We start from the raw sequence: 25,685 nt of genomic DNA on the forward strand, positions 1-25,685 counted from the left end.
ACCAGCTGAGTTTGGGTAGTGCCAGGGAGCTGCCCCTGCCTGCAGCACAGGGAGCAGGCTCGTCCTGGAGAGAAGAGAAATGCAAACCACCTCCCTGCTTGGCTGCCTGTGAAACTGCCAAATGTAACCCTCCTAAACCACCCTGGAGGAGTTCAGGGCCCGCAGATTTACCTCCCTCAAAACTTCTAGCTCTGTAAACCACCTGCAAAATCTACATGTTTGGGGTGGTTTGTTTTGCTTTTGGGTTTTTGTTCGTTTTTGTTTTTTTTTTCTGGTGTTTTTTCTGAGAAATCCCAGAAGCTAAAAGGTGCCACTCAGTGCATATTCAAATACAGGGTTCCCCCCAAACTAGGGTCTCCAGACCCCAGTGGCTGCAGCAGAGAGGACAACTAGGACATGCTGTCCCATGCCAGAGGATGAGGAAAGTGACCTGAGGCCAGTTCTGCTCGTGCAAAGGGTGGTGGGGAAGTGGTTAGAAGCTACTTACCACTGTGGAGTCAACCTTTGGTCCTCCGTCATCAGCCACCACCGTCAAGGTGTAGAAATCCCCCTTCTCTCGATCCACCTGGCCTTTGACTGTGATCACACCCTGCCAAGGATGAACAACAGTTGTGTTGCCCACCAACAACATAGTCCATGGTGGGCAACCAAGCCAGGAGGAACCACACTGTGGCTGCTTACGGTGATCCCGTTGATTTTGAAGAGGGAGAGCGCCTGGGCATTGGTGTTGGGGTCAAACTTGTAGGTGATCTGGTTGAGGTTGTCGATGGATCGGGCCTGGACCCGGAGCACCTCGGAGCCCAGGGGGATGTTCTCCACGATCACGGCCTCATAGCTGCTGTTGGAGAACTGCACAGCCTCGTCCAGCTCATTCAGCAGGCTAACGTACACGCTGCAGAAGCCCTGGTTGTTGGGGGGTGCCTGGTCCGTGGCGGAGACGTTCATCAGGTAGCTGGTTTTGGTCTCGTAGTCCAGGTAGTCGATCGTCGTGATGAGGCCCGTGCTCTCATCAATCTCAAACTTCCCTTCAGCACCTGACAGGATTTTGTAGCTCACCAGACCACCATTCCCTGGGGCAAGAGCAGGAACCACAGTACCGGTTGGATCGAGCATCCCAAAGAAGCTGGCACCACCGACGCTGACCCCCAACCACGGAGCAGAGCCCACCCCAGGTGGGGATTTCAACCCAGGAGCTGATTTCACCACTTCCCCCAGCCAGCTGGGTGGTTTTCATGCCCAGCTTCCTACCCGTGTCTCGGTCGGTGGCCCGGACCACGGCCACTGAAGTGCCTATTCCCGCTGTCTCCCGCAGCCCCAGGCGGGAATACTGCCGCTGGGTGAACACCGGCACCTCGTCATTGACATCCTCCACGTAGACAATCACCTGCAAAACCCCCCAGAGGAACCACAGGTGAGCTGGGCAGGCTTGGGAACCTTGGCCAGGAGCTTACACTTGCCAGGGGAAAGATCTCCTTCATGGCGCTCGTCTCCTGCCCAGGAGAAGTGGGCACTCCACCATGGGCACCACGCGATGGAGAGTGAACACGCATGGTTTCACATCATAGATTGCAACCAGCCCCAGTGGGTCAAGTGTCTCAGCCCTTCCCTGGAGGTACAGGCTGCACATGAATTCCTTGGTGCTTTGGGATCCCTTGCTCAAAACCTTGCAGTGTGAGACCCACCCCTCCCCAAACACACACACACACACACACGCAAACGCTGATGACTCGGTGGGAAATTCTTGCTCAAAGTTCAGCAGGTCGAGCTGCTGTTTCCCCAGGGAGTATCTTTCCTCCTCCTGGTTTTCTGCTCGCTGCTGGTGCTGCGGGCATGTCACGCTCAGCTGGAGAACAGCCCCACCAGCAGCTCTAAAAATAGATGCAACCAGAGAGGCTGGGTTTGTGGGGACCGTGGGAAGCTGGCGTGACACTGCTAAGGATTATTGCCATGGGGTCCTGGCTTATTTCCATAGGTGCCTGGCCAGGAGACACGGTTTCCAGGAGGCTGAGGCTCAGCTCTTCCACCCACTGGCTGAGCCACATCTCACTGGGAGAGCACGACTGCCACCAACAGTGACTGTCACATCGCTCAGAATCACGGAACCTTGGAATTGTTCTGGTGGGATAAGACCTTTCAGATCATCAAGTCCAACCATTAATCCAGCCCTGCCAAGGCCACCCCTAAACCACGTCCCTCAGCACCACATCTACAGGGCTTTGAAATCCCTCCAGGGATGGTGACTCCACCACTGCCTTGGGCAGCCTGGGCCAGGGCCTGACAGCCCTTTGGGGGAAGAAATTGTTCCCAATATCCAATCTAAACCTCCTCTGGCACAATTGGGGCCATTTCCTCTTGTTCTATCACTTGCTACTTTGGAGAAGAGACCGACCCCCCCATCACTCCATCTTCCTTGCAGGCAGTTGCAGAGAGCAAGAAGGTCTCCCCTCAGCCTCCTCTTCTCCAGGCTGAACATCCCCAGTTCCCTCAGCTGCTCCCTGTAAGACTTGTGCTCCAGCCCCTTCCTCAGCTCTGTTGCTCTTTTCTGGACACGCTCCAGCCCCTCCACGTCCTTCTTGTATCAGGGGCCTCAAAACCGAACACAATACTTAGCAGCCTCATCACACTGAAATGCCATGAGAAAAAAACCAACCCCAAACCAAAACACAACAAAAAACCCACCACGCAACAGGCTCTTCTCCACCCACGGGCAGCCCTTGGAGACTTCCCGTCAGCATTTCCATGCCAGAGCTCCCAAACTTCCTGCACGCCTGCAAGAGCTGGGAACGACTGCCCTCTGATGAAGCACCCTGGATATTTGCCTTGAAGTCCTCGAGGTTCCTTACCCTCACGGAGCTCCTCATGGGTCCCTGCTCTGTGTTGTAGGCCTCCACCTCCAGGACGTGCGAGGAGTTCTGCTCCCTGTCCAGCTGCCTCACGCCTCGCATCACCAGCCCGGTGCTGGGATTGATGCGGAAGTGGTTGTGCTCATTCCCTAGAAGGGGGAAAAGCAAGAGGAATGCTCACCACTGGGGCTGCCACCATGGCAGGTTATTAAGCAAACCCCAAGCCCCCACCGGCTTCAACTACATCAGTGTTTGGTCCTGGTCAAGGTGTCCATCTAGGTGTCCATCGAGGACAAAGTGTCCCCTGACAATCAAGAACAGTGCTGAAGTTTTGCTCTGGAGTGGGAGACATATTGCTGTGGGCTGCAAAGTGCAGAGGGATGGAGAGAACAAGGAGGGTATGTGTGTGGCTGGCCAGAGCCTGGTGCCAATGCACTGATGCATCCAGGGGCACCTGGACTTACCCTTGACAATCCTGTACCACACTCTCCCGTTAATGCCTTCATCTGCATCTGTGGCTTGCACCTACATGAGGAGAGAAGACCAGTGAAGGTGAAGAGCAAGGGTTTCCAGACCATGACAAGCCTTCCCACCCTGCCCAAGGCTGGACATCCTGCTCCTCCACCTGAGACAGAGAGCTTACCAACTGCAAGGCAAAAGAAGTCACCCTCCCCTTGTCACCAGCCAGCAAGGATAGTGGGCTCAGAAACACTTGGCTGCCAGGTTAGTTGTAGGAGGAGCTTGGGGTGGGAGCTGAGCCTGAGGAACATGCCACGAAATCATGCAGGTCAGTGTGCTGGTGGAGGTGCCTCCACTGGTCCTGCCCTGCATGCCAGCGCTTGTTCTGGTGGGGGTACCACCAGGGATGGAGCCTCTGGACCACAAAGCTGTCCTGGGCGAGGCAAGAAGAGCTGCTCCAATGCCTGGTGGGCACCCAGCCCGTTGCACCATGTTAAAGGAATGGCCCACCTCTTGTATGGCACATGAGCCTGCACCCGGGTCTATCGGCGCTGAGAGCTGCTCGTGTTTGCCCTCTCACCACAAGTTGCTGCCAAGTCACCCAAATACCAAAAGAAACACGAGTACAACCAGCCCAGTGCATGCTGGGGGTCTGGGCACTGGTCTGAGTCCTCTGGGAACCTCCGAGTCCTCGCAAGACCCCAGGCAGTGGGTAGGAGCTGAGCACGGTCCCTGCACGTACAGAATAATCGGTCCCCCTGATGAAACCCAAGCCACGGGTCCCCTCTGGTGTCTCTGAACAACACTGCAGTGCTTTCCCTGCACACCCTGTTGCCTGCCAGCTGGGAAGTGGGACCTGGTGTGGGGCAGCAGGCTCTGGGCTTCCTCCCTGGCTGGCACCGACCTGCTGCATCTCACCTTCTGCAGCCACCACTTCCCACGGAGATCCCAACCCCTCACCACAGTGCTGGCACATCACCAGGGCCAGGATGGGGGGGATGCCTCGGCTTTTCTTCTCCTCCTGCTCCCCCGAGGAGAAAAGCTCTTTCTGCTGCAGGTGCAAGGCACCTGGTGCAGCCAGGTTTATCCCCCTGCTGGACAGGGGGCTGCAGGTAGAGCCAGCCTTTTGCATGTCCCCTTTCAAGGGGCTACAGGGGAAGGGGTCAGAAGAGGAGGAAGAAGAATACAAGGAGAGGGAAAAAAAGCAGGCGGCTCGGCGCAGAGCTGCTGGGGAAAGGGGGAGCAGGAGCCTGGGGAGCTCAGCCCCCTGCTGCCATCTCCTTCCCACCTCTCTCTCTCCCACCCCCCCTTGCCCTCCAGCGGGAGGAGGGGGGCTGCAGCCGGCAGAGCGCGGTGGGAGAGGCGGCGAGGCAGGCGTGCGGGAGGCAGAGCCGGAGCTCGGCCGGGGAGAGGTAGGGAGCCCAAACCCCCTTGGCAAGCCCACCACCAGCCACTCAAGCTAAGGCTGAGGGGCCAGCAAGACAGCCCAGGGACATGCCATCGTCCCCGGCTAGAGGGGCTACCCTCAGCCTTGCAGCTGCCCGGGGAAACAGGGCTGCAAAAGGGGGGGTGGGGAGATGCTAAGTTTTGGGTGGGGGTTTGGATTCGGGCATCCCTCCTCCTTTCCCTGTCACGTTGCTTCGTGTGGCTTGGGGAGAGGAGAGGGGGAAGGTCCTGTGGTCCCGGCGGTGCTGGTGAACGGTGAGGGTGATGAGGGACAGCATCATTTACTGCCCTCTCCTCGGGGTACCCAGCTATCCGAGTCAGTAAGCAGAGCGTTTGGTACCCTCCAGCAAGTGACAGCATTGGGAAAAGCTGGGGAGCTCCAGGAGAGCATTGCTAGGAGGGACAGGGAGGGGAAAAGAGAGCTGCTTTTCATCTGAGCTGTATTACAGGCACACAAGTGCCTGGAACAGCCTTTTCTTTGCAGGAGTTTGAGAAATGGGAGCGAGAGCGTATGGAAAAACTCCTGCCAAACTATCCAACTGTGCCAGGCCGGGCAGAATAACACTCCCTGGCTTCTGCTCACACACAAGAGCCATTACTTCTTCCTCCCCACCTTCCTTGGAAGCAATTTGTGGGTTGTTTTTGTTTTTCAATTTCTCTTCTTTCCCTCTGACCCTGGGCTGCCCCACGCCCAGCTCTGGGTCCCAAGCACCCACGGGCATGTTAGAGCTGATACCAATTGTTGTGACTTTTGTTGTTGAAAATCTGCTGAAACCACTGTAGATCAGGCAGGAGGTGGGGGGCAATACCCTTTGTCTACATTAAAACATTAAGAACTTACCAGCCCTATAAAAAGTCACTGCTCATGTGTACTGTGCTAAGATTTCTCAGGTATTTAGTGGCTTCTGTTTCTAGAAGGGTTTAGAGATCAGGCATAGGGGTAGCCCAGACCTTCCCTCGAAGGAGCAGCCTGCCCAAGGAGCAGGAGGGTCCTTTGCATGGCTACAGCTGTCAGGGGCTGCTCTGCTCCCAGAGCTGGAGGAGAAAGGGCCGAACCAAGCAAGGAGAGGCTGCACCATACATAAACTCTTTTGGGGTGCAGAGAAGCAAAACCATCACTTTGGAGCAGGGGATGAGAGCTCCAACCCCTGAGCTGGCTTGCAGTGCACACATGGGTTCACCTGAGCTAAGGTGTTCTCAGATGTCAACCCACCTATTTCTGCATTTCCCCTTTTCCTGAGCACAGACTTGGCTCTCACCCCTGGAAACAACCATGGCTTCCCAGAGCTTCCAAGCTCTGACCAGGCTGATACAGTCCTTGCCCTGAGGTGATGATCAGCATCACAGCTCTGAATGCCCAAGCCCAGGCAATGCCAAGTATTCCAGAAATAGACCAGAAATAAACCTCTCACCTTACTCCATCCGTATCTTGTCTCATTGCCAGCAAGGGGAGACCAGCAACAGTGTGCAGGTCTCCTGCAAACACTTACTAATATTTGCAAGCACTTGGGGCTGCAGTGGTGAGAGCTGTAGAAAAAAGCCCTTAAGAAATGGGTAATTTCATCCCACGGGGGGCTGTGGGGATGGGCTGCAGGAACCATGGGGAGAGGAGAGCTTGCGTGGATCCTGCAGGAGCAATCTGTCCCAATCTGCAGGACCAGGCAGGGAGCTGGGAGCTCTGAGTGACCTCTGAGTGCTCAGCCTTGCAGCTCTCGCCACGTTTGCTGAAGGTTCTTTCCTCCCCCGTGATGTGGAGGGTGACTGATGCTTGTCTCTCCATCTCTGCTGGGCTGTCTCATAGTTTCCAATTAGCAATTAGAGACGTGTCACTGATGTCTCCTCTCCCCCTTTTTTGGATGTTTTACCAGTGAATATCTGGCTGCTGCCTACACAAACCTCTGTGGCTTTGGGATGGTGGCTGCAAGAGCAGACCCAGAGCCCCTGCCAGTCCCTCCAGCCCTGCCTTTCCCTTCCTAAACTCTTAATTTTAAATTGGCTCAATCCAAATCCATACTTGCCAGGAGACTGCCCAGCCACAAACCAGTCTATCAGCTCTCCATCTTTCTCCAAACTCCCACGTCTCTGCAGGAAAGTCAGTGTAATAAAGGGTTGGTAAAGCTTCGCCAGTGCACAGGGAAGAGCACCAAGGGCCAAGCCAAGCTGTCGCATTGCAGAGGGTTGGCACAGCAGGTTTTCCCTCATCTCTGAGCAGAGGAGATGTCAGCCTCATCTGGGGCTGGGAACAGGTACAAGAAAGTGTGCATGGAGCAAAACAATGGGTGCAAACTGCCCTAGGAATGCCAGCTGGTGGGGGATCTGAGCCAGTGGGGAAAGGGGAAAAGGGTGGGCTTTGGTGAGAGGCTTTGGGAAGCTGGTTTGCATCATTTTTTTGCAGATCTGGCTTGAGAAACCTGCAGCACGTCTGAACCCAAAGGCAGGTCAGCAAAATGCCTAACCCATGAGGATTTTTGGCACAAGCAGGGGGAGGGAGTCAGACCTCACCCCTGCAATGCCAGTGCAATAGTGCAGCTCAACAGGGAGTTATTTGGTCATCCATTTTCTTTGGGGAAGGGGGAATAATTCATAACCCCGAATGACAATTCAGCAAAAACACACTTCTGGGGAAAAGAGAAGAGACAAAACCACAGCCTAGGGGTAGAATTTTTGACCTTCTCTAGAGTACAGCTCCCAGAACACAACTTCATGCAACATGTGGGTGTGAGTTCCCTATCAGTGTCATTTCTGGGGGCCATGGTACTGCATGTGCTTGGTACTACCAGGGCCAGATTTCTTTGCCAGATGGTTTTGCACTCCAGTTCAGGGCAGGTATAAATCCCACCTCTGTGCTTTGCCTGCTGGCAAAGCAGACAGACTCCTGTCACCCCGTTTCACAGAAAACAGGGCCGGGAGGACCTGGGATGTTAAAGCAGGCCAAAAATCCATCAGGTTGGACAGAGGGTGGCTGTCTGCCCAGCTTCTAGGTGGTAATCACCTGTGTCACCTTGTGCACTGCAGGGAAGATGAGCACAGAGGATGCTGGCAAGGGGACCTCTCCCACCCCATCTCTCCTTGGGCTTCTGGTTTCAGCCACTGAGCTGGTCCCACCCATGACCACATCCCCTGAGAAGGCAGACCCACTGCCCATCATCATCGCGCTCGTCTGCATCTTCCTCCTCCTGGCCACCTGCCTCATCATTGTCACCCTCTGCAAGCCACAGGCACTGCACCAGTCCCATTCGGGGCCCCGTGAGTTCATGCCCCATCACCCAGTGGATGCCAGTGAGCCCCAGCTGAGGCTCTGGAAGCGACTGGGCTCCTTGCGATGCTCCGTCAACGCCTTCAGGAGGAGCAGGCAGGCCTCTCACAGCCAGCCCACCTGCACCAAGAGCCCCCCTGCCAGCCAGGACTGGGACATCATGGAGTCCACCAAAATGTAATCCTGCTCTGCAAGAACTAACTCATCCCGTGTGGCTATTCTTTCCCAAGTTTTTGGTTCAGGCTCAGTTCCCTCCTCAAGCAGTCCCTGGTCTCCTGGGCATCCCGGCAGAGCCCCTTTAAGCAGCTCATTTCCAGGCAGTGGCTGAAGCAAGGCAACCAGAGATTTTGCTATTTCAGGTTCCCCAACGTTTTCCAGGTTACTGTTTCCTGGCAGGAAAAGCAGAGGCATCCAAACTACACCCCCAAGCAGCTATCACGGAGCAGCCCAAAAAAATGTTGCTGCTTCATGTCTTTCAGAAAACATTGCACAAGTTTGCCAGATGAACAAACAGCCTGGCTGGCAGCAAAGCAACCTCGAGGAGAGGCATCCTGGAGCACAGATGCTCCCCAAAAAAGCAGACCTCAGCCAAGATTTCTTCCTGAGATGTGCTCTGGAGTGAGTGGAGGAAGACTTGTGCTCCCCACGTGTTGCCCAGTCCCTGTTTCCCCCTCGTTGCCCGTGCAAGAAGCCGTGGGCTGCTGTGGTTGATGCTTGGAAGGATGCACACTACAGCTGTCTGCTGGAAACCTGCTTCCATAAATGAGCAGCAGGAGCAGGTAAACATGCCTGTAAAGGCATTAATTAGAGAGGCCTTTTGAGGCTTGCAGCTGCTTCCAGCTTGGAAAGGCTCTGCACAAAGCTGAGCTGCCTGTTTCTGCTGGGAAAGTGTACAACAGCCAGCAGGTAAGCTGATGTGCTTAAAGGTATCAGTAGGAAGAAGAGAAAGTGGTTTAATTCTGCCAGGTCTGCAGCTCCCACTATGTTCAGCCATTGAGTTCACCCCTTTGGGTGACATGTCTGTGACTGGCAAGGCCCCATGGTGGGCACCAAACCCCATCTCTCTGGGTTGCACATGGTTCATGACCCTCCTGAGGTGCAGCTCTGCTTTGGGACCTCCCTGGGCTGCCTGGGACATTCCAGCTCTCCTCTATAAATACTCTCTGACTTTTGAAGAAGGGGCTGGGGAAACTTTCAGAAACTCTCCTGTTGTCACAGGAACACAGGAATGTATTTGAAGGGGGGAGACATTCAGTACAAAAGGTGAAAGGTTGAAAATTAGAGGTGAACGTTAAACTAAAGGTGTAAAATAAACTAAAACCAGGTGATTGCCCATTTCCACTTCTCTCTGATTTTGTTCTGTCAAAAACAACCTTCCCTCAAACAATGCCTCTCCTTTGCCACAGACTGCCAAGGGCATCCTCCTCTTTTGGGGAGCATCCTCTAAAATAAGGGCCTTATTTTAATCTAAAATAAGGATCCGACTTGTGTTTCCTCCCTTCCCAGCCTTTCTTTCAACGGACCTGGTTTGGGATTCCCACAGCAGGGCTCCTCTCTACCTCTGGCCATCACATACATGGTGCCAGGGCACAAGAGGTGCTGAGGAGCTGCAGGGTCCATGCCTGGGGACTGGCTGCCCCCAGCACCATGCACAGCTCCCAGCAAACCTTTGTTGTGAGAGGCAAAAAGGCTCCTTTCTTCTCTGCCGGTGACTCACCCTGCCCTCCAGAACCAGGGACAAAGCTGCCCCTTTCCCAGCACTGGGAGAGGTATTCAAGGCAGGAGGAGCTCTCTGCAAAGAGCTTTTGGTGCTGGCTTCAGGAGAGCCCTGCATTTGAAGGGATGCTGGAAGCCTTGGGAGGCCCAGTGAATGCCTGCATTCATTCAGTGCTCACTGAGCCATTCAGCTCTGCCCACCGTTCCCTCACAGAGGGAGAAAAATGAAAGCAGAGTCCAAATGCTTTGCTCCCTCTGTTTTTCCCCCCCACCTCTCCGAGCATCTCTTTGCATGCACTTTTCTCCCTCCCTCCTTGAGATCTCTCCTCTCCCCTGGGAGGGGATGCAGCCTGGCAAAGAGGCCTCACTGGTTCAGGGCTTGGCTTTGCCCCTCTGGCTCCCTGCAGAAATGGGCTGAGTTCCTTATTTATTTATTATTTTTTCCCCTTGGAACTTCGCTGCTGTCTTCCCACTGCTCAGAGCCCAGGTTAGCAAAAGAGCAGGGGAGTGTAGAAGCAAAAAAATATCTTGCCCTGGCCTAGAGGAGCAGAGAAAACGTCCTCCCTGGGCTTCCAGCAGCTCACCACCGCCGTGTTGGGGCCAAGAGAGTGGGGAAGCCCCTCGCCCACTCAAGGGCCCTGGTGGGAGAGAACCACTTGCCTGCACTATGCTGCTGGCAGCTGGGATGTCCTCGGGGACACTGACTTCATAGCTGCTCTGCAGGAAGATGGGTCGGTTGTCATTGACATCCAGGACTGTCACGTAGATGGTGGCCGTTCCGGTGCGGCGGTTCCCGGTGGGGCCGTTGTCTGTAGGGCAGAGACAGGTGAGGGGAGGTTGGGTCACCTCCATCTCTTCCTCACTCAACCCTCGACTGCTGAAAATGATGGGACCAAAAGTGCTGAACTAAAACCCTCTGTCTTTTCTGCACTGAGCAGTGTGGGGCTTTTTTATTTCTGCCCATCCGGAAAGAGAAAGGAGAAGCCAAATTGTCTCCCAAGATCTGCTGTGGAGCCACTGGTGGGACTGGAAATGCAACTGGTCATTAAAGAGGGTTTGCAGCTCCAGAGACTAAGAGGGTAATGTGTGTTGGAAGGGGCTGCTGGAAGTCACAGAATCATCAAATGGTTTTGGGTTGGAAGGTCCTTCAAGATCATTTAGTTCCCACCTCCCTGCATGGGCAAGGACACCTCCCACCAGCCCAGGTTGCTCCAAGCCTCATCCAACCTGCCCTTCAACACTGCCAGGGATGGGGGGGTATCCACAGCTTCTCTGGGCAACCTGGACCAGGGTCTCACCACCCTCACAGCAAAGAATTTCTTCCTAATGTCTAATTTCAATCTTTCCTCTTCCAGTTTGAAACTGCTCCACTCGTCCTATTGCTGGTGTAAAAAGTCTCTCCTCAGCTTTCCTCTAGGTCAGGGATTTGGGGGATGAAGATGGGCAGGGGTCTGTCCAGCAGCACCTCTGAAGCCAGCCTGCTCCTTGGCTGCTGCAGGCAGGCAGGGTGTGGGTCTGGTCAGCAGCAGCCAGTCCTGACTAAAAGCAAAAGCCCCAGTGAGTTTTCTGTAGGGCCAGCTCAGCCAAAGAACACCAGGAGCTGCTGATGGGCTGTAGATCAGGATGTGGCAGGGGGACTCTTGCTTTTGCCACAAAGGATGAGGCAATTGGGAGCATAGGTTGGCTCTGGTTTCTCCAACATGCCTGATCCAAGGGAGCACTAAAGCCACCTGGCTGGAGCCCGGGGGATCTGGTGACAGGCAGCTGGATACCCACCTGAGGGGCAGAATGGACCCTTTACCACTTTGGGGTTGATCCTGCATGCCCATCCTGGTGGAGCATCCCATGTCACCTGCAATGCCATACCCCTGAGATTTCTGACCAGGCCACTTGTTCCTGCTTTCAAAAGGGACATACAAGTCTTCTGCAAACAGGCCCATCATTGTAAAGCTCAGAGAGTGACAGCCAGGATGGGTTTGGCACGCAGGACCTCTGCCTGTGCCAGGTGGATCTGGATTAATAGGCAGCCACAGAGCCAAGGGCTGGTGTGGCATTAGGGGAAGGATGCTGTGGGCATTTCTGGGTGCAGGTTTGCCCCAGGCAGCACGGAGCCTCTCGGGAATGGTCTTGCCTTCCCCAGGGAAGAGTGAAAGCCCTGGGGCTGGATGAGCCCAAGGACGGAACTTATTGTCTGCAAAAGCTGAGGTGGAACCAGGATGTATCCATGCAGGCTGTGAAATGCCAACACCAAACCAAGGCTGCTGTCTCTCTGCTGCTTTTCCAAGGCAGCTTGGCATGTTCATGGACACCTTAGGTGGCTGGGTGGCAGCTTTCCCAAGGGAATGGTGGGAAATCCTTACCGATGGCCTCCAGGATCAGCGTGTACGATGCCACGGTCTCCCTGTCCAGGCTCACAACTGTCCTGACCACTCCATCCCTGAAGCCAACACTGAATTTGCCATCCTGATTCCCACCTGTGGGAAAGGACAAGGACCGGGTTACCTGTTGTCTGGAGGCAGGGAGCAAAGCCCATGGGGTCAGCCCAGCTGTTGAAATCATAGAATCCCAGACTGGTTTGGGTGGGAAGGGACCTTAAAGATCATCTAATCCCAACCCCCTGCATGGGCAGGGACACCTCCCACCAGCCCAGGTTGCTCCAAGCCCCATCCAACCTGCCCTTCAACACTGCCAGGGATGGGGCAGCCACAGCTTCTCTGGGCAACCTTGGCCAGGGTCTCACCACCCTCACAGGGAAGAATTTCCTCCTCATGTCCAACCTAAATCTCCCCTCTTCCAGTTTACAGCCATCACCCCTTGTCCTATCCTTCCATGCCCCTGCAAAAAGTCTCTCCTCTTTTCTCAGCCTCACCTCCTGAAGGGCTGCATTTTACAGCCCTGTGAGTGTGACAAGCTGTGTCAGATAAGTTTGAATCCTGTCCTTGACAAAGCTCCTCTGCAGCAGAAGTGGGCAGAGCACATGTTCCCTGCCACACCACGTGCCGTGCCCCTGCCTTGTGGCACAGGAGAGGAGTGATGGTTGTAGGAAAAGCTGAATCATGGCAGAGACAGCTCATTTCCTGAGCACATCAGAAGCAAATTGAGGTAGCTCCGATGTGGCCTGTGGTACCTGTGGGACAACACATACCTCTTCTCTTCCAGGGGAGGCCAGAGGGGCCACGCAATGAAACATGAGGTTGCTGTTATGAGAAACATGACTCGCCAGTGACACTTCTATTTTTTGCCCTCTTCCTGAGGAAGGACTAAAGGCTTTTTGCAAGTCAAAGCACAGCTGGGGGTTTCCCCAGCCTCCTGCTGCAGGTGCTGCAGCCAGGGGTGTCCAGGTGGCATTGCTGCCTCCGTGCTCCCAAACCCACCTGCATGCAGGCTTACAAGATCATGGAATCACAGAATCATTCTGGTTGGAAAAGATCTTTAAGATCATCAAGTCCAACCATTAACCCAGCACTGCCAAGGCCACCACTAAACCATGTGCCTCAGCACCACATCTACATGGCCCTCCAGGGATGGGGACTCCACTACTACCCCGGGCACCCTGTGCCAGGCTCTGACAACCCTTTCAGGGAAGAAATTATTCCCAATATCCAATCTAAACCTCTGCTGGCACAACTTAAGCCCATTCCTCTTGTCCTATCACTTGTTACTCAGGAGAAGACACCGTGCTCCCTTGCTTCAGCTTCCTTTCAGGTACTTGTAGAGAGGTCTCCCTTCAGCCTCTTCTTCTCCAGGCTGAACACCCCCAGCTCCCTCAGCTGCTCCCCATAAGACTTGTGCTCCAGACCTTTCCCCAGCTCTGTTTCCCTTCTCTGGACACGCTCCAGCCCTTCAATGCTGGGGGGCCCAAAACTGACCCCAGGATTTGAGGTGCAGCCACAACAGTGCCGAGACAGAAGATGCTCTAAAACTCCAGAGAGGCTCTGAGCCCTAAGTGTGTGTTACACAAACGTCACCCCAGGGGTGTCAAGCCCATCCTCATGCTTTTCCTGACCACACCCCAGCCTTGTGGGAAGGCAGGGGATGCCAGGGGGCAAGGGCTGAAGCTGAGCAGGAGAAAGAAGAGCTGCCAAATGAAGTCTGGAGGGGCTGGAAAAGGCAGCACTAGTGCAGAACACCCTGGCCACGGGCTGGGACAGCCTGCCCGTTTTCATGACCAGAACTGCCCTTTGCAAGAGGTTCATACCTGTGATGAAGTAGCTGAGCTCAGCGTTCAGCCCAATGTCAGCATCCGTGCAGTTGAGCCGGACCACTTTGAAATCCCGGGCCACGTTTTCGGGCAGTGAGACGTTGTAGACGGCCGGGAAGAAGGTGGGGCTCTCGTCGTTCACATCCAGAACTGAAAAGGAGAGCAGAGCTGAGTGCCCGCCCTCCCTGGACTGCCCCCTCCTGCAGATGCCAGCCTGATGTCTGCTGGGCTCCCACTGCTCTGAGCATCCCTGCCTGCTGCTCCCTGCCGTTTGCATGGTGGGGTTGCCTGCAGACCTGTTTTGATTGTCTGTGACAGGTACAGATCACCCCCCTCACATCCAAAGAAACCTGACAGGATTGAAATTCCAGTCATCGTTTGCACCAAGCTCATTTATATCCCCGAGAAGAGGAAAATCTGGGGCTTAAATACAAGCTCAGGTTTTCCTGGTGTACGGCAGAGCACTCTGGCCTTATAGGACTAGAAGCTTCTTTTTCCAAACCCAGGCCTAGAGGACAATCCAGGGTCACTTTATTTCCAGATGATGCTTATCCTCAGCATGGAGCCAGCAAACAGAAATGCACTGGATTAAAGAGGGGCCCCATAGTGAGGGCCCAGCTCTGACATGGGGGCCGAGCAGGCTGCCCAGACACTCAGCTGAGGTGAATCCTGCACTGGAGGAAAAGGCAGTGAAAAAGAAAAAGAAACTCTGGGGATGGGGAAATGGAGGAAAAATTATCCACAGTTTGGGGGCCCTGCCAGAAGCACCATCTTTTCCCCATCTCTGCCCTACCAAGAACAGACATCACGGATCAGATCACACAGCCATCTGACTCCTCAGTGTGCCTCCCACATAAACCCCATCTCTGTGGGTGACGTGTCCTTGTCACCCACCTCCTCGGGCCCTGAAGGGCCCTCAGCAGCTGGGAAGAGCTTGGAAGGGCCTTGGTGCACCCACCTTTGACAGTCAGGGTGCTGGTGGAGCTCTTGGAGGGCACGCCGGCATCGCTGGCCACCACCCGCAGGTAGTACTGGGAGATCCTCTCCCTGTCCAGCACGGTGGTGGAGGTGACCATCCCACTGGTGCTGTTGATGAGGAAGTCCATGCGGGGCATCCCCACCTGCATGCGGTAGGTCACCTGCCCATTGGGACCCTCGTCCAGGTCAATGGCCACTACCTGGCAAGGAGAGCAGAGGGCAGGAGGAGTAAGCCTGGGGGATCCCAGTCGTCTCCTGGCAGATGAAAATTGCAGTACATAAACCCTGAGCTTTTCCTTGCCTCCAGGGATGCTGGGGGTGAAGAAAAAGGGGCCTTGAGGCATCCCCCTTGCTGGGAGCAAGGGCCTGGAGTGAGATGCCACAACCCCTTCTGCATCCTTTAATTGCAGTGCTAGAGGGTGGAGAAGATGGATGGGGTGGATGGGGGTGGATGAGGGTGGATGGGGGTGGATGAGAGTGGATGAGGTGGAGAAGATGGATGGGGTGGAGAAGGGTGGATGGGGTGGAGAGGGTGGATGGGGGTGGAGAAGGGTGGATGGGGTGGAGAAGGTGGATGGGGTGGAGAAGGTGGATGGGGTGGAGAAGGGTGGATGGGGTGGAGAAGGGTAGATGGGGTGGAGAGGGTGGATGGGGGTGGAGAAGGGTGGATGGGGTGGAGAAGGTGGATGGGGTGGAGAAGGTGGATGGGGTGGAGAAGGTGGATGGGGGTGGATGAAGGTGGATGGGGGTGGATGAGGGTGGATGGGGGTGGATGAGGTGGAGAAGATGGATGGAGTGGAGAGGGTGGATGGGGGTGGAGAGGGTGGATGGGGGTGGAGAAGGGTGGATGAGGGTGGAGAAGGGTGGATGAGGGTGGAGAAGGGTGGATGAGGGTGGAGAAGGGTGGACGAGGGTGGATGAGGGTGGATGAGGGTGGATGAGGGTGGAGAAGGGTGGATGAAGGTGGATGAGGTGAATGAGGTGAATGAAGTGGATGAGGTGGATTAGGTGGATGGGGTGGATGGGATGTGTTGCTAAGCTGCCTTGCAAGAGTGATGGCAGCCCCAGGAGCAGATCCCGGACCAGGGCAGGGTGGCAAAGGGGTAGGCTCACCTGGAAGACGGAGGAGCCGGCCGGAAGGCCCTCGGCTATCTCAGCAGTGAAGGGCAGGTTTTGGAAAGTGGGGTCATTGTCGTTCAAGTCCAGGAGGTTGACAAAAACAGTGGCACTGCTAGTAGCTCTCAGGGGCGGCCGCCCGCCTGTGGAAGCCAGGAACAGGGTTTCAAAGTCAATGCCTCCAGCCATCTCCAGCCCTTTCTCCCAGAAAAAGGCCTCACTGCCAAGGCCACCATTAAACCATGTCCCTCAGCACCACATCTACAGGGCTTTGAAATCCCTCCAGGGATCGTGACTCCACCACTGCCTTGGGCAGCCTGGGCCAGGCCCTGACAACCCTCTGGGGGAAGAAAATCCCAATATCCAATCTAAACCTCCCCTGGCACAACTGAGGCTGTTTCCTCATGTCCTGTGACTTGCTACGAGGGAGAACACACCAACACACCTTCCTTCCAACCTCCTCTCAGGCAGTTGCAGAGAGCAAGAAGGTCTCCCCTCAGCCTCTTCTTCTCCAGGCTGAACACCCCCAGTTCCCTCAGCTCCTCCCTGTAAGACTTGAGCTCCAGCCCCTTCCCCAGCTTCTGTTACCCTTCTCCGGACACGCTCCAGCCCCTCAACGTCCTTTTTTTTAGTAAGGGGCCCAGAACTGACCACAGGACGTGAGGTGCAGCCTCTCCAGTGCCAAACACAGGGGGGTTCATCACCTCCAGGGATGATGATTCAACAGTTGGTTCCAGTGTTTAATAACCCTTTCAGTGCAGAAACCACCGCGGTGCTTGCGTTTTGAGGGTTTCCGGCTCGTTTTAGCAGCAGGTTTTAACCTCTTCTCATTTTTTGGTGTTTTTTTCTTTTTTTTCTTTTTTTTTTTTTTTTTAACCTCAAGAAACATGGTTGGAACTTGTGCTCGAAAAAAACCGGAAAGAGCCTTCGTTGTTAAGGGAAAAATCAGGCTGAGAAAAGCTCTGCCCAAGAGGCGAGGGAGGGGGAGAGCGGTGGGTGAGGAGGGCAACGCTTGCACAAGCCCCCAGCAATTCCCAGGGGGCCCCAGTTCTGGCAGAGCAGGAAAAAAAAAAAAAAAAAGGATGGGAGCAGGGCTTACAGTCAGTGACAGACACCACGATCCTCCTCATGAGCTGGGCCTCCTGGGCGTTGGGGTTCTCCCTGTCCAGCAGGACACCGGTGGTGCGGATCTTGCCCGTGGTGCTGTTGATGCTGTAGAACTTGTTGGGGGGTCGGATGCTGTAGACCACCGTGCCATTCTCCCCCAGGTCTGGGTCCAAGGCCACCACCTGCCACAGAGGAACAGGATTAACCCCCACGGTGCATCCCCGTGTGGATTCACCATTGTCTAGTAACAAAGCTGGGCTCTCCCACGACGGGCGAGCAGCAGGAAGTTCTTCCTTCACCCAGCTGTGTGTTTTCATCCTTCTTGCAGGGATTTTGTAGCCTCGAGACCTCTACTGAGGTGTTAAGTCTCACCAAAATTGGTCTGCACGCCCGGGAGGGAATGGCATGGCAAGAGAGACAGGAGCTCACAGCAATTGTGCTGCCTCTTCTCCTTTCAAATAAAGCCAGCCAGAAAACAAGCACCCTTCAGAAAAAGAAAATAAATGGGATAAAGGAGCGTGCTGAGGAACTTGTGCTGCCACAGTTGCTGGTGGGGTTTCCCTCCATGCCAGACATTTCATGTTTCAGTTTTCTCCCTCTGACATTTTTCATGACAGAGGACATTTACATTAAAAAAAACCCCACCACAACCCCAAACCCAACTTCATTACAGTCATAACTTCCCTGGCTCCCGCTGCTTGTCCTGTAACTGGATTTACATCATGTTGGTGATACAATGATTATTTTCCTGGCAGCTAATTGGAATGTCAAAGGCAAGATGACTTCAAGCAGGCAGTGAGCAGCAGGGCTGGTGCCTCACACAAGAGAGAAAACCACCGTGCTCTGGCTGCACTGCCAGACCCTCCTTCCCCCCCCCGCCTCAACTCCTGTTTTTCACAGCCTTCCTCCTTCTATGATTTTGTGGATTCTCTTCACTTTTCCCTCATTTATTTTCCTTTTCGTGCCCGTCATTTTTCTCCTGGTGTGATGGAGCACAAGCCTCCCTCTCTCTTTTATTTCACCAGAGAGTCTTGAGAGGCTGTAAATCAATGTCTTTCAGAGAGGTCCTTGAAGGAGGTCACAGGCAAGGCTAAGGAAAGGAGAATTTGGCCTAACTCCATCTTTTAGGGAGGAAAAAAACCCCCAATGTCCTGGCAGAGAGGAGAAGTGCATGGGAGAGGCAGCAGCAAGGAGGCTCAGAAGTAACCAGTAAATGGACTTCTGCAAGGTGGTGCTTAACTGGAAGTGATACCAGTTTGGAGGTGATACCAGTTCAGAGGTGTCTCTCCCTGCTCCAGCCAAGCAGGTGACAGCTTTCACAAGGGAAAGGAAGAGGTTTATAGCACAACAGTCACCTTCCCTTGCACATACCGTGGTGACATCCGAGTTGGGGGGGGTCATTTCCACCAGGTTAATGAAGTAGGGCTCATCCTTCCAGGTGGGATAGTTGTCATTGATGTCCAGCAGTGTGATGTTCACCTGTGAGAGAGCAAGCAAGCCACACCTGTAGTGAGCCTGGGGGGGTGCATCCTGTTGTCTGTTCAGCCTCCCACCCCTCCCCAGGCCACCTGTATCCACCCAGCCTGTGAGTCTACAAAGGTGGGAAGAGCTGCAGCTCAAGGGGATGCCCCCCAGCGCCTGCCACCCTTGCTCAGGGTGTCTCGGTGGAGCTTCTCCAGGGTTCTTCTGTGCTCCCAAGCCAGCGGGTCCTGCTGCTGTGGCAGGCTGAGCTGCTGGTGCCATCCCGTGGTAGAAGTGGCAAATCTGCACAGCACAAGTTTCTGAGGAGGTGCCCCAGGCACAAGCTGAGGAACCAGGGTGGTCCCTGGGGAGGGCTGGTGACCCATCGCTACCCTGAGGACTTGTCCATCACCTGGGCACCTTGCAAAGCCCCTGAATGGACCCTTTATTCCCAGATCAAAAATGATTACAGAGAGCAGCTCTGTGTCCCGGGGGTACACCCTTGCTAAAGAAAGCAGACAAACTGAATCAGCCACCCACTTCTCACCCAGTTTTAATCTTCTTTAGCTTTTTAAGAACCATGATGCATGGTGGGTTTTTGTGGGTTTTTTTCCCCCTAATTGCAATCTGTGTTGCAAAAACCTTGTTTTGCTTTTCAATAAAAGCTTTTAGGAGAACATCATCGCATCTGGAGCCCCAAAGGGAAACCCAGCATCCTACAGGTCATGCTGTTGCCTGGCCAGTGTGCTTCTGGGAGGCTCCATAGGGAGCTTCCAGTTTGCTACCTGGATCATACACATCCTGATGGCCCTCAGCCAGTTATTTCAGGGATCTTCTCGGCAGAAACACAATATTCCTCTGCATTGTCCTCTGTTGCATGGGACATCTCTCCTGCAACCCAATCAAGCACCCCAGGAGCTTGGCCCGAGTAGTGTAAAATGTTCAAAGTAACATGATGCCACCGTTGGTGAGAGATGGATCCTTGGCTTTTGACCTCCTGATATTTCCAAAGATGTTTATAAATCCTTTGCCAGTGATGGGTCTCCCTGGCATCTGCAAAGGGCACGGCAACACAGAAGGGCTTTAAACTGCACTACAACGGCCTGCACCTCCACCAGAACCTGAGGAGCTCCTGAGCTCCTGAGGAGCCTGGGAATCACAAACCAGTTGGAAAGCCTTGGTCCAGGCAGTGTGTCAATAGCAGTCATCAGGAAGAGCTAAGTGTGCCTTCAGGCTCATCAGCTAAGCATTTTCTCCAGAGGTACAAACAAAGGCTGCCTGTGCTGTGGGTGGAACAGGAGCCCTTTACTGCCTTCACACAGAGAGCTAGACACATCAAGCTCTGGAAGGTCAAGTGGCCCCTGGGTGAATGGCTTGCCAGGTAAAGGAGCCCAATTGCAAGGTCTACAAAGCCTGGAGAGCCATTCTGCAGGTGGATGTGGTGGCAGCCACACCACCATGCAACCTTTACCCATTCCCACAGCAGAACTTCAATTCTGCTAGCAAGGGGAACTGAAGCGTGGGTGCCTGGGCAGCCCCTCCCCAGCAGCAGCCCCAGGTGGGCACCAGTGGCTCAAGGAGGTGGGAACTGCTCCTTCACACACTCACCATAGCAATGCCTGTCTTCTGGTGGTGGCCCACACCTCCATCCACTGCCCTCACAATCAGGATGTATTCGGATTTGGCCTCCCGGTCCAGCAAAGACGTCGTGGTGATTTCTCCTGCAGCCACAGGAGGTGAGAGGGATCAGAGGTGTTGCGTGGTGAACAGGGGCACCAGTGGCAAAAAAAAACCCCAACCCCACGAACAGGCAAAACCAGAGACAGAATCCTTCACGAATGGGCCTTTTCTTCTGCTTCAGTTTCAGATGGATGGAGCCTGGAAGGGTCAGCTCATTAGCAAGCTCCTGCTAACTTTGTAATGTGTCTTCCTCTCAGGAACCTGTGTAAGAACTGTGTGTGATCCCTCACGCTCCTTTCTGCCCATAATCAACTGAAAATTAGGCCAGCAAGGGGAAAGGAGCAGAAGCTCCTGAGCTAACATCAGCCCTCGCAGCCAAAGCCTTTTCTTAGGGGTCACTCCCACAGATGGCCCTGCCCAAGCTCTCTCATGGTGACCCCAGAAGTGCTGGTGGCTGAATTCTGGCAGATCCCTGGGACTGTGTGCCTCCTAAAGCAGCCTCAGGGGAAAGAAGGACAGAGGAAGGAGAGAGGGTGGAAGAAGAAAAATGATGGGGAAGAAAATCAAGGGAAGTTCTGAAGATGGAACTGAAAGGAAAAGGGGGAGAGCAGGTACAGAGGCTCACCTGAGCGAGCATTGATCCGAAAATGCGAGGAGCCCTCCAGGGAGTAGATGATTGACTCCTGCCCGTACTCCCTGGACTTGTCCATGTCCGTGGCATTGAGGAACAGCACTGTGGCTCCTTGGGGAAGGCAGAAATGAGGGCTGGGATGGGCATTCACTGCCCACAGCAGCTCTTCCCAGCTGCCCTGCCTCATCACACTGCATGTCACCCAGCCAACGTGTCATCTGGGTGTACAGCAAGGTCAAACCCTTATGACACTCTGCCAGGTCTGGCTTTTACCTCCCCAGAAAGCCATCACCCACCCCATTCTGGCTGTAAGACCTTCAAGATTCCTTCTGCTAGGCTGGAGGAGGAGTAGGGGCGTGCTCCCTACCTGCCATAATGTCTTCCATGATGGCTATAACGTAGGAGGGCTTGCTGAACATGGGGGGGTTGTCGTTTTCATCCTGAAGCAAAGAGAAGGTTGGTTGGGAAAAAAGGCAGGATGGTCAAGTAGCTGCAAAAGTCTGGTCCGGGGATGCTCCTGGCCAACTCCACCTCCAGATGGGACCAGCTCAAGGCGTGGGTGTGAAGAAGGTGGCCTTAGGGGTAAAGGCACCAGGGGTCTGAGCACATGGTTTCGCTGTGGAGGCAGCTGAGGTTTGTGGTCAGTTGACTGTCAGTGACTTTGCTGTCCCCCAGCGGGGACACTACAAACTACCTTGTTAACCAGCATCCTGGGCAACACACAACAGGTCTGAGGAGCCATTGCCCTTTGCATCCTCAGAGCTGCTCCTGCCTCCACTGCAAGCCCTGGGCAGACCCACCACTGCCCAAGCTCAGCAGCTCCTCTGACCAGTCGAATCTGCCTGCTGGCCTTACGTTCAGAGAGACCCAGAGCACTAAGCCACTCGTGTGCCACCCCAGGAGAGAGGAGCAGGCCTGTGCATGATGCTGCTGTGCTTTGGGTGCTTTGTTTGAGTGGAGGAATGGGGTGGGTATTTGCAGAGAAAGCAGCTACTGCATTTTTTGGGGGGGAAGCTGGTTTGCATACCAATGTGGTCCCTCCTAGCCTGTCTCTGCCAGCCACTACGTCTGGCCTGGTGGAACCGGGCAGGAGGAATTACTCAAAGCATCCCTCACAACAGATTTTGGGCCAGTTTAAAGCTCCCCCAGGAGGGCTATAAATGCTCTTTAAACAATGTTAAGAATCTGCCTTCAATGAACCAAACCCAGCTGCCTGAGGAGGGAAGGATGGAGCTGCCAGGACATTAAAACACAGTTATGGACTTTGCCGTTTCCCCGGGGCTGCACTGGCGTTGTTTTCTACATGGAGACCACTGATGGACCTGCAGGCTCAGCTGCTCCTGCTGCCACCGGACTTGACACCTGAGGCAATTCCGTGTGCCAACAATGCCCATGGTACTGGCATTAAACTGCCATCCTCTGCTCCCCTGGCCAGAAGCAGGTGGTCTTTAATCTTCCTTTGCATCACTCAGCTCCCACCGCAACTCCTCCGAGGGGGACGGGGAAGCTGCCAGCTGCTGGGGGCACCCTCCATGTATCCCTCCTCCTCCTTGCAGGGCTGGGTGGGGGTCATCAACCCTGGGAGGTTGAGGCAGGCTAAAGGCAAAGGAACCTGAGAGACTGACCATGCACCTTTCTTCTGCTCCCACAGGAGAGAGCATCCAGCTACACCACCTCGCTCACCACCCCACCTTCCTGACCTCCACAAAGCCAGGGTCCCCCAGCCCTCAGCTGGCTGTCATATCATCAGCAGGGATGCTGATGAGGGCAGACACGCTGAGCAACCCCCCCCCTCCATCTTTTTCTCCAGGCACAGACATGATGCAAGTCACTGGCTCATGGTCAGGGATTGAGGCAGAGACTTATTAGTGATGCTGCTTCCCCAGATCCCGGGTGCTATTAGTTCTGATTCGACAGCTCCCTCTACAAAAGCCTTATTGTCCCCTAATGGGAAAGCTACACAGAGAGTTTGACTTCTTTATTAAAAACCAACAGCCAAAGGATGGAAGGAAAATAAAATAAAGTTAAAAAAAAAATCTACCTCCTTTCACACTCGCTCTCGTTTTGCCTTTTTCACAGCTCTTGCTCCTCAAGTGCCATTGGGAAATGTTTCCTCCTCATTTTCTTCCTATTTTCTGGCTTCTTTATTTTTTTTTTCCCCCCCTTGTCTTTTTCCAGTTGAGAGAAAAATCCCTCTGATTGCAAGTGTGAAAAGCGACAGCTACTTAAACCCCACCAGTGTACAGACTCAACCAGGAGGAGATGACCCACTGAAGTGTGGACTTTAGGAAGAGATGTTTATGCTGCCTGAAACACAGCACGGGAAAGATGTATTTAACTACTGCTAACCCCTCTGGCACTGCCTTGTTCCCCCCCTCTCCTGAGAAGGGTGAGGAGCAGGGGGGAGACATGCTGATGGCACTTCATTCACATCCTAGGGTACTGTGGACTCCATCTTCTTTGCCTTCCCAGGCTGCTACTGCTGCCAGCCCAGCTCAGATCCCATCAAGACTGACGGGTTATCAAGCAAACTGTCTCCACTGCTGATGCCTCCCTCCAGATGTCCTCAAACCACAATGTGCCTCGGAGTGACAATCTGATCTAATCTCCCCAAGGAAGGCTGTGATGCTTTACCTCTCCCAGCAGCAACCACTCCTCCAGGGAGGTCACACCTATGCCAGCATGTGTGACACACAGCAAAGCCTGCAGCGGGCTGGGACAGCTGGCGGTGGGGAGATAAACAAGAAGCTGCCTGTGATTGATTCAAGGACCAATAATCCCTGACACTGTAAGTGCCAATGCACAGCCAGAGCTCTCTCCTCTGCATCCAAGCTGCAGCCAGTGCTGCAGGCTACTGGCATGGAGAATGCTCCAGCCAGGAATTCCCTGTGAGCTGAGAGAAGGGCTCATGGGTGCACAAAGAACCTATCAGCCCAGAGCAAGGGCACAGGGTGGATCTCCAGCCTGTCCCCAGCTCTGGTAGGTGACATCCCTTACTCACCCTCAGTCACTCAGACCTTACCAGATGTAAGGGACAGCAATCCTTTAACCAACACGTATGACACATGCCTACACAAGACATACACGACACACAGATACCTATAGGAGACCCGTGGAACTGCAATCCACATGTACACATCCTCTGGGTGGGACAGCTGTGCTGAGTTAACTGATGGGTTAACTGCACAGCTACGGAGGAACTGCTGGGAAACTGTGACAGGAGTGTCAGGAATTGTACTTACAAACACCTCGATGGTGACGGGGACGGTGCTGTTGAGCGGTGGGTTGCCAGCGTCCTTGGCCATCACAGTCAGGTAAATAACCCCGTTGGCCACTTGCTCATAGTCAAGGGGGTGGTTCACACTGATCACTGGAAGGAGGCAAAGTGGCACAGTCAGGGGGGCAGGCTTATGGGGGTGACCCATCCACACTGGGACATCCCCAGGGACAACAGCGGCTGCTCAAGGTGGCAATGCCCAAAAAACCACAAGCACCAGGCATAACTGATCTTGTGAGCCCAGGCAAGGGGCATGGGGATGATCAAGGGCTGGAGCAGCTCTGCTCTGGAGACAGGCTGAGTGAGCTGGGGTTGTTCAGCCTGGAGAAGAGAAGGCTCCAGGGAGACCTTAGAGCACCTTCCAGTGCCTGAAGGGGCTCCAGGAAAGCTGGGGAGGGGCTTGAGACAAGGGCAGGGAGTGACAGGGAATGGGTTAAAACTGGAAGAGGGTATATTTATGTTGGGCATTAGGATGAAATTCCTTGCTGTGAGGGTGGTGAGACACTGGGCCAAGTTGCCCAGAGAATCTGTGGATGCTCCATCCCTGGAAACGTTCAGAGCTGGGTTGGATGGGGCTTGGAGCAACCTGGTCTGGTGGGAGGTGCCCCTGCCCATGCAGGGGGTTGGAACTAGATGATCTTTAAGGACCTTCCAACCCAAACCAGCCTGTGATTCTACAACTACTGAGCTCCTTGCACGGGTGTAGCCCAGAGTGAGCTGCACACCCGTGGAAACACAGCTCTGCGAGGGCTTGGCTCAAGCCCTTCTGCAAAGGACCACGAAGCAGGTGAGGTGCTGCTGCTCAGCAATGGGATGGTGGTCCCGGGACCAGCACTTACCTCCGTACCCTTCCGACACCGTGATGTCAAAGTACTCGCGGAAGGCAGACGCCTCCACGATGCTGTAGGTGATCTGGTTGTTTGGAGGGGAGTCCTCATCCGAGGCCTAGGGAGGGAGCAGAGGGTGGAGATGAACATCGAGCTGTGCTGGTGATGTGATGGGGGAGAGGTGATGGAGGAAGATGTGCTCACCAGGGGTCCTGAGAGGATCTGTAAACCAGCCTCTCCTCCCATCCCACCTCCCAGGGAGGACTTGCCAGTCCCTGTTCTCCTGCCTCCCTGTGACACTCATTCAGCCTGCCCCCACAAAGGGGAAGTCATGCTTTCACACCATGACAAAGCTCATTCTTGGGCTGAAGGAGCAAACAGTCTTTCCTACCTGCCTTCCCTCCACAGCAGAGGCTTACAGCTCCATCAACAACACATGGACCACCTTCCCCTTGCTGCCTGCTGACTCTACTGAGCAGAGCAAGGCAACATGGAGGCCGTGCCTGTGCCCTGGGAGAAGCCCCAGGTCCTGGGGGACACCACATAGGCACTGAGAGGAGAGGAGGAAGGGGGAGCACCCGGTTGCACTTTGCTGCAAAGCACAATTTCAGGAGGGCTGGCAGCAAGAGCGGACAGGGACCTGAACCCACACCCATCTCCCCACCGTGCACCCTGAGCAGAGGAGCT

The 25,685-nt window shown here is 54.5% G+C and overlaps 3 protein-coding genes across 3 annotated transcripts in view; 2 read left to right on the top strand and 1 right to left on the bottom strand.

Annotated features, from left to right (window-relative positions):
- CDH23 (cadherin related 23) overlaps positions 1 to 25,685 on the bottom strand; it is a 202,755-nt gene that overhangs the window by 39,036 nt on the left and 138,034 nt on the right. The window contains exons 16-32 of the mRNA XM_051618046.1: positions 25,011 to 25,116; positions 24,137 to 24,264; positions 21,262 to 21,334; positions 20,889 to 21,005; positions 20,192 to 20,304; positions 18,494 to 18,601; positions 17,115 to 17,304; positions 16,013 to 16,158; positions 14,880 to 15,099; positions 13,919 to 14,071; positions 12,081 to 12,194; positions 10,381 to 10,529; positions 3,308 to 3,368; positions 2,844 to 2,992; positions 1,249 to 1,384; positions 682 to 1,070; positions 488 to 589 (exon numbers count right to left, since the gene is read on the bottom strand). Of these exons, the coding sequence (XP_051474006.1) occupies positions 488 to 589; positions 682 to 1,070; positions 1,249 to 1,384; positions 2,844 to 2,992; positions 3,308 to 3,368; positions 10,381 to 10,529; positions 12,081 to 12,194; positions 13,919 to 14,071; positions 14,880 to 15,099; positions 16,013 to 16,158; positions 17,115 to 17,304; positions 18,494 to 18,601; positions 20,192 to 20,304; positions 20,889 to 21,005; positions 21,262 to 21,334; positions 24,137 to 24,264; positions 25,011 to 25,116 (2,454 nt within the window). The remainder of the gene's footprint in view (positions 1 to 487; positions 590 to 681; positions 1,071 to 1,248; positions 1,385 to 2,843; positions 2,993 to 3,307; positions 3,369 to 10,380; positions 10,530 to 12,080; positions 12,195 to 13,918; positions 14,072 to 14,879; positions 15,100 to 16,012; positions 16,159 to 17,114; positions 17,305 to 18,493; positions 18,602 to 20,191; positions 20,305 to 20,888; positions 21,006 to 21,261; positions 21,335 to 24,136; positions 24,265 to 25,010; positions 25,117 to 25,685) is intronic.
- Positions 1 to 25,685, top strand: part of PCBD1 (pterin-4 alpha-carbinolamine dehydratase 1) — a 468,321-nt gene that overhangs the window by 11,556 nt on the left and 431,080 nt on the right. The window lies entirely within an intron of this gene.
- C4H10orf105 (chromosome 4 C10orf105 homolog) lies at positions 7,769 to 8,185 on the top strand. Its single transcript, XM_051618108.1, has one exon. It carries the CDS (start codon positions 7,769 to 7,771, stop codon positions 8,183 to 8,185), a length of 417 nt encoding a protein of 138 aa, XP_051474068.1.

This window comes from Apus apus, chromosome 4 (genome assembly GCF_020740795.1).
Source record: "Apus apus isolate bApuApu2 chromosome 4, bApuApu2.pri.cur, whole genome shotgun sequence".
Taxonomy (NCBI): domain Eukaryota; kingdom Metazoa; phylum Chordata; class Aves; order Apodiformes; family Apodidae; genus Apus; species Apus apus.

What these genes read in the sequence shown, in the direction of transcription:
- C4H10orf105 (XM_051618108.1), top strand. Translation starts at nt 7,769, where the DNA reads ATGAGCACAGAGGATGCTGGCAAGGGGACCTCTCCCACCCCATCTCTC.